Below are 7,773 nucleotides of genomic sequence, written 5' to 3'. Positions count from 1 at the left end.
AAAAAAATAACACTTTTTTTATTTTAAAATGTATTTTAAATGCATATTTTGTTATTCCAGTGAAAGAAGAGGGATTTTTGTTCCCTTCACTTGTCTTTTATCTGTAATTAACAGTGTGAGCTGAGCAATATCCTTCTGATGTGCTCGCTGAACAAATGTCACGTTCTCAATAATTCATCTGACCTTTACACTCAAGATTAGTCGTGAAATATGAAGAAATTATTTTTTTAAGTCGCTCACAGCTTTCAGGGTTATGAAGTTTTTATATATATTTTTTGCTTTTTCCTGAAACACTCTGTATTTGTCACATTATTGTTTTTCTGACTCATCCATAAAGTGTCAACAAGCTGCTAAAATCTTAAAAGTTGTGCGTCTCCTGATCCGGCTGACACTCTGTGTGATGTGAGTTGGGAGGAGGAGGAGGAGATGATTGGAGGGAAATGAAGCAGAAGCTTGCAGAGGAGTTATCTCTTTTTAATGAGGGAAACGTAATGAACTGTAATTCTGTTTGATTGGGTTCTTCTCTCTGTTTACACACGTGTTTGCGCATGTGTGTGTGTGTGTGTGTGTGTACACACTCGTGTGTTTGTTTGTGTGCAGGCTGCCTTCTCAGATTTCCTCCAGAGAAGCTCCAGGGATTTGTCCAAGCACGTCAGAGTGGTGGTGAGTGTTAACGCGCTCTTCCTCCCTCGGCTCGTATCGTCTTGCATGTCGACATATCTGAGCCGCGGCGAGGCCCGGGTGATTTAACAGGACGTCCTTCCACTGTCGGCACGCTGAAAGTGTCCCTCGGAGATGATTTAAAGACCTCCTCAGTCACAGGATCTCTGAGGATTGAGCTAATGCATTAAAGCAATATTAAAGAGTTACAACATTTTACTCTCCAGGTCTAACTGTGGTGATAAAGTTAACCCTCCAGCTGCCCTTCGGTCAAACCCACAAGCAAAATCTACTATATTTTCAATTGAGGGCAGATGATTGTCTGTTTYGTTTCCTTAAATTAAAAAACAAACGTTCTTACCCTGCCCGTGTCCAATTTCAGGGGCTGCATTCTCCGAAGGAMCCRGTGGATCAGGTCCTTTGTTGACCGCAAAAATTGGAGGAAAGTGGCTGTGAATTTGGATGGTCTAGCCTTCAGCTTTACCAACCTTTAGCAACCGTGATGACGCTAAACATAAGAAGATAAGATAAGATAAGATAAGACTTTATTGATCCCGCAGTGGGGAAATTTGCACATTAAGAAATGAAGATAGAAAATAGATCAAAATTAGCAAAATTCATCGGCCTTCAAAGGATGCAGCCCCTGAATTTGGACACAGCCTGTGTCACTTCTTTGCTTCTTTCTAAACAGATCAATTTTTAAAGGAGACATATGATGCAAAATCCATTTTTTAGCTGATAAATATGTTTTGTTGTGTACTTGGAGTCTCTAGGAGGTAGAAAAGTTGAATATAGTCTCTTCTGATGCTGCGTAGATATCTTTATATTTTGTTTGAGTCATACTGTATGTTTCAGCCTGTTCAGTATTTTATTTTATTTTCTAAATTATTTTTGAACTATTTCATCAAATGTGACAGAACTTCTGAATAAAGTCTGGACTTACCAACAACAATTTGGTGGTCTTCATTCTCCTCTGGTTCTGSGTCAGACTCTGGTTCTGGGTTAGACTCTGGCTCCAACGTGTAAGGCTGGATGGACAAGTTTTCCCTTGTTGACATCTTTGAATTCATTGGTAAATAAAACATGTCTATATGTCGTAAACCCCTCTATCAAACTGGAATGGACCGCTCTGGAAGCTGGAGGGGGGCAAGGTCTGAAGGGCCTTGTTTGAATTTAAAGAGACAGACTCAAAACGAGTTGATCTGAGACACACCTCAGAACAGGGTCAGGGCTTGTGGAGTTACAATAAGGAGGAATTCAGATCAAAGAATTGCAGTTCTACTTTATATAAACCCCAACTGAAGCATCATATGTCTCCTTTAAAATGTTCTTTCATATAAAGAAAAGCTCAGTGACTTTCTAACCAAGATTACTGTAATAGGAAATACAGTTTTTTCATCTGTTTGCTGCAGCAAATACACAACCTCTTTAAGTATTTACAGCACAAATACACCGTGTTCATCAGAGCCCTACAACACAAAATGAAATCAGGCTCAATCACACATTTCCTGAAGGTTAGTATTTTGTTACCGGAAAGAATCAGAGCGAAGTGTCGCGACAGATTTATGAATCATTCAGGTCGACTCAGGATGAACCGGGGCTGTTTTTACTCAGAACAGGCAACTTCAGGCAGCGGCTGTTTTCAGCAGCCTGTCACCAAGATACAGTTAGTTGCCATTTCTTCAATCAAATCAATGAAAGCAGCACTAAAGAAACAAGTCATTTTTTTCTGTTTTATTTTAATTTTTCCAGTGTGATGGCGCAGATCTAACACCGAAGATCCAGGAGCTGAAGTTTCAGTGCATCGTGTTTCTGAACATTCCCAGGTCAGTGAATTCACTCTAACACAGAAACCGTAAAGTCATGTCACAATTTCACCTTTTTTCTTGTATTTTTTTWAATCAAAAACCTATAAAAGTCAAAAATGTGCAGACATAAATCAGAAAAATGAGCTTTAGTGTYATAGTTTAGATGTTGGGCTGTATTTTTAAGTCTTTTTATTCACACAGCACCATCTGTTATAAATGATGAACATGTTTATTATTTCCCTCTTGATTTGGAGAAACACACTCCAGTGAGCTGCTCACTAATCACATCACGTTGTAAACGTGTGCAGGTACTGTGCGGGCACCATGCCGTGGGGAAACACCGGCGACCACCGCGACTTCGAGCCGCAGCGCCACGACGACGGCTGCATCGAGGTGATCGGCTTCACGATGGCGTCGCTGGTGAGAGAGACGAACAGGAAAGCGAACAGGAAGTGTGCTTTGTTTGATGTTGACCGAGGCGCATGTCTCTGTTGTGTCCACCAGGCTGCGCTGCAGGTYGGAGGTCACGGAGAGAGACTTCACCAGTGTAGAGAAGTGGTCCTCACYACCTTCAAAACCGTACCTGTCCAGGTAATGAGCACCACGACCACCCAGGGGATTACATCTGCTATTTTCAGGGGGAAAAAACGCATCTGTCATGAAGCAGTTTTGCAGAAATGAGCACCTGAGTGAAATGAGTTTTATTGGTGGGGAAAAGTGGGAACAAAGAGGCGAATTAAAACCAGAGTTTTGGTTTGTAAAAAAAAACGAGTATTTGAAGCTTTTAAAGTGTCAGTCTGTTGGTTCAGAGAGTTACATTGTGTGAAAGAGGACATTTTTCTATATTTCCATGCCTGTAGTGTTAAAACTGTCTATTCTTCCCTTAGCTAACTTTTAAAACTACAATCGTCATTTTGAACAAAATCCATGGAGTTTGAAAATCATAAAACAGAGAAAATATGCATTTAATTGATTTTTATAAACCCCAGCTGTGTGTGTGTCTGCTCTCAGGTGGACGGCGAGCCGTGCCGCCTGGCTCCATCCACTCTGCGCATCTCCCTTCGAAACCAGGCCAACATGGTCCAGAAGAGCAAGAGACGCACCTCGGTGCCCCTGCTCAACGAGTGAGTCACTCACACAGATCCAGACACAGGCCATCAAAGTAGGCCAGCCGTGTTGCACAAAAAGAAAAAAATAAAATAAAATTACCTGCAGAGTGAGTCACACGATGTGTCCGGAGAGCTGACGGTCACTCCGAGTCCCACCTTAATCTCTGACATGTGATGCTGTGGCTTCTTATTTACTCATTTGTTTCAGGAACGAAGCTGTTTTTTTGTAGTGAAAGTTAAAACACTCCTAACACCCTCTGTCTGCTGTATAACAGTTTATAAATGTATATGTGAGTCTTTTCTCTGCTTTTTGTAAWGAGCTACAGTAGCTGTGTGCATGCTTTAGAACAGTAAAGTAACTTTTCTTGTCGTAGCTGCAGTTTTTAGTGACTGTGCTATCACTGTTTGTCCACTTACCTTTTGGGCTTTTCTCCGTCTTTCCCTCCTTTTGTTCATCCTTTTTTCTTTTCTCATCCTTTATCCCTCTAACGACACATCCTGATTTTTTTTTATTTTCCACTTTTTTTGTTTTCTCTCTCACCCCCCTCCTCTCACTGCCATACAATTCCGCCTCTCTTCTGTGTTTGTGTGTGTGTGTCATGTGTGTGCGGCTGTAGTATTCAGAAGGTGTGTGCAGCTGATCTGCGCCGCCTCTCTGCTCCCCCCGACTCCTTCTCTGTGTAAGTACCTTTAACCCCTTTGTCAAGTGTGTGTTCTCRTGTCTTTGCACACATCTGAGCGAATGAGCGGATGGTGTCGCGTCATTTCAGCGTCAGTCAGGTTTGACGGATATTTGAGTTTTTATCGTAGTAGTTTGAAAAAAAATCACCATAAGCAGCACTTTTTTTTATTGATTTAACCAGTTTTGACACCAAAAAATCTTCACATTTGTCCATTTTTAGCTTTATTATTTTTAGCTACCAAATTTAATCCGATAAAATTACTTTGTTTTTAACCAATATGCTCTCAAATGTTTGATTTAAAGCTTTCATTGCTTTCAGAACAAATTACACAATAAAAAAAACCAAAAAAGTAAAACAAACCTCAAATATGTTTATCTTGCAATGATTTCAATAAACAAGTTAAACTTCTGTCATTACCTTTATATTATGGTAAACTATTTAAAAAAAATTTATGTTTAAAAGTCACAAATCAGAATTTAAACCAGGGCTATTCAACTGGTGGCCTGCAGGCCACATCTGATCCGTGAGTGACCAAAGTTCGGCCTGCCAATCTTAAGCCCAAACCCCCATTTTTCTACTTTTATTCCTACCTTTAATTAAGTTTTTTTTAGTGAAACATAGACGTGTGGTATCTACAGAAACGTCTGAATCTTGACAAGAAGCTGGTAAAAAACATTTCTATGAACATCCAAGACAGTTTAAACTWCAAGCAGTTKAAGATAAAACTATGAAAATGAAAATWAAATTGGTTTAAAAATTTGGCAAGTCAGAGATATTTGTGTCAAATAAGAGTCTATTTTTGTTTTTATTGTTTTATCATCACTACTTTTATTCCATAGGGTTCTGTATGTTGTATTTATGATTAAACGTAGCAAAATAAAATACTTCAAAGGTAAAAGATTTTTGTAATACTTGGTTTATTTACATAATGACTTTAATTACTGGATGTTCGGCCCATGTGCTGCTGGTCTGCAGTAACTGTGGCCCCCAGGGCAATTTAGTTGAACAGTCCTGATTAGGGCTGCCACGATTAATCGATTAATCGACGACTAATCGATTATTAAAATAATCGATGACTAATTTAATAACCGATTAATCGTTTTCTTTTTTTTTGTTCTTTACTTTGTTTTTCTCTCCAAACTGCTTTGACACCTTCCACTGCCACATCTGCCTTTCTGTCCTTGACACACATGCACAGTAGTGGTAACTGGGGTAGGTCGTGGACGTCACAAGACATTATACAGACAGGCTCTGGTATCATGGCTACCTGACAACGGAGCTCAAAAGTGTGGGATCATTTTAAGAAAATGAAAGAGAAACCTGTGCAATATCTGCAGAGCAGAACTTGTCTTCTACAACGATTATTTATAGTTAGCATATAGCTAAAATCTAACCATGGTTATATAATAGCAGCTGCATTCTGGCGCGATAGGTTGTATATTTTATATTCAATTAAAATATGATCCGATTAGTCGACTAATCAAAAAAAAATAGGTGATTAATCGATAATAAAAATAATCGTTTGTGGCAGCCCTAGTCCTGATTAAAAAATAGCCAACTTTTAGATCAGTTTAATGCTTTATTTCAAGTATTATAAATGACTCTTCTGTTAGGCAATTTTTACACAAACACTAAATTTTAGGAATTAATGCTGAATCATTCTGTAAAAAACGTTAAACCTTCATATTTATATAAAAAATGACCTAAAAGCCAAAATCATGCAGATGTTTGACATGGAGATATTAATTTATTTATCGTTTAAAAAATAATAGAATCATCAAATATTGATCAAACCTTCAGTTTCTGTGTAAGTTTGTTGTTTTGTGTGCAGTAAGAGGACTATGTGTATGGCAGCATGCTGAAGTCTTCCCACTTCTCGGTCAGCTTTTGTCTTCATGTCTTCTCTGCCGTCGTCCTTCACTTTTAACAAGAAAACTCTTTATAAAAAGGCCTCAGTTTATGTGACAGAACTAAAAGTCAGGTTGATGCAAGGATGTCCGAGCTCTTTATTCTCTTATTTTGTGCTACTGTTCCCCCCAGTTGAGAGGCTTTTTTWAATTAGTTAATTTTGGAACAAGCAGGAGTAAAATAAGAAAGTGTCATTCTCGGTTTGTGTGTCTGTGAGTGCATGCACGCATACGCACATCCTCCTTGTTGTGTGTCGGCTTTCATACGTGTGCGCCCRTATCCACCTCACGTGCGCCTCTCTTCCAGCCCCCACGCCGTCCCGGACCGCTTGCGCCTCCGAGTGAATCGGATCAGCCTGCAGGAGTACGACAGGCTGCAGTACGACAAAGAGCGCCTGCGGGACATCTGTAAGGCTCCTCCCCAGTCCCACCTTCTGTTTGGTTGTGTTGCTCACGTTTCTCCACCCTGAAGAGTGCGTTTGTGTGTTTTTCCAGCAATCCCAGTAGGCATCGTGGTGGTGAGGGGAGACTGTGACCTGGAGACCTGCAGACTTTATATTGACAGGCTGCAAGAGGCAAGTCTTCGTCCCCTTCCTCATCATCCTTCTCGTCTGCTCCTTCTCCTCTTCATTATTATTTCATAACCCTCGTGGCGTCATCCCTCCTCTTGTAGTTATTTATAGATGACTCGCTGACCTGTGAGTTCTTCTGACTTGAACACGTGTGAAAACTTTTAACTCTAAATGCTTTTTAACCCTGGAACCTGTCTGCTGCTAGGATATACACCAGGCGCCCTCTACTGGCCACAGAGTGCACTATCAGGTACATGGCTGGTTTATTTAGATTTTTTAAAAACTCATTTCAGATTTTATTTCTAGCTGTAAGATTTTATAACATCCAGTAAACTCTGAGACATTTTCTTGTAAATGACAAATTTACACTCATAAATTCAGCATACGGTAAAATTGACACACACGTTGAGCAAGATCCTCACACACGAGTAAAATTAGATCTGAAACTCCTGATTCTTGTCGTCTTATGAACTTTTCTGCTTATATCTGTTTTCTCTTATCAGTCCGACTGTTTTATAATCATGTCATGGTTCAGTTCAATAGAAAACAATCCCAGTCTGTGTTTTTTTTTTTTTTTTTATCTCTGCAGGATGAAAGCCGAGGCGTCCCCATGTCCAGTTCAACCAGCAGACTGTCTCCTCACTGGAGCTTCCTGGATTGTAAGTTCCTGAAATGCTTCTAGTAAAACAGAAGTTTCACAAAACTCTTTTTCCTGCCAGCTGCATCTTTAGCAGCTTTCTACCAAAATACCAACTGTCCCTCCTCTGGACTCTTACGCCCTTATTTATACAGAGATGTCTAGGATAATGAGATTTCTATTTACCCAAAAGCAATGACATTCTAACCGGATTTCTCAAGGGTTGGCAGCATAGAGGTAAATATTAACTGAAGCAGCGGCCGATCAGTACTGTACATGTTGGCTAAAAAGCAATTAATAAGGTCTGATTATGTAAAAACTGTAAAAACTATTAAAGGGGCAATATCATGTAAAATCAACTTTTTTGAGTTTTATATCATGTTATAATGTTATACTC

At 39.6% G+C, this 7,773-nt stretch overlaps 1 protein-coding gene across 1 annotated transcript in view; it reads left to right on the top strand.

The window, feature by feature from the left end:
- The window catches only part of dgki (diacylglycerol kinase, iota), a gene marked incomplete at its 3' end in the record, with an annotated part of 69,131 nt that extends 61,733 nt beyond the window's left edge, over window positions 1-7,398 (top strand). The window contains 10 exon segments of the mRNA XM_014018247.1: window positions 602-663; window positions 2,413-2,486; window positions 2,777-2,888; window positions 2,973-3,059; window positions 3,480-3,592; window positions 4,195-4,257; window positions 6,475-6,575; window positions 6,663-6,742; window positions 6,945-6,989; window positions 7,329-7,398. Of these exon segments, the coding sequence (XP_013873701.1) occupies window positions 602-663; window positions 2,413-2,486; window positions 2,777-2,888; window positions 2,973-3,059; window positions 3,480-3,592; window positions 4,195-4,257; window positions 6,475-6,575; window positions 6,663-6,742; window positions 6,945-6,989; window positions 7,329-7,398 (807 nt within the window).
- Window positions 7,399-7,773: the final 375 nt, after the last annotated feature.

Source organism: Austrofundulus limnaeus, unplaced genomic scaffold, assembly GCF_001266775.1.
Source record: "Austrofundulus limnaeus strain Quisiro unplaced genomic scaffold, Austrofundulus_limnaeus-1.0 Scaffold187, whole genome shotgun sequence".
In the NCBI taxonomy this organism is placed as follows: domain Eukaryota; kingdom Metazoa; phylum Chordata; class Actinopteri; order Cyprinodontiformes; family Rivulidae; genus Austrofundulus; species Austrofundulus limnaeus.
This window is presented reverse-complemented; position numbering and strand designations above follow the sequence as displayed.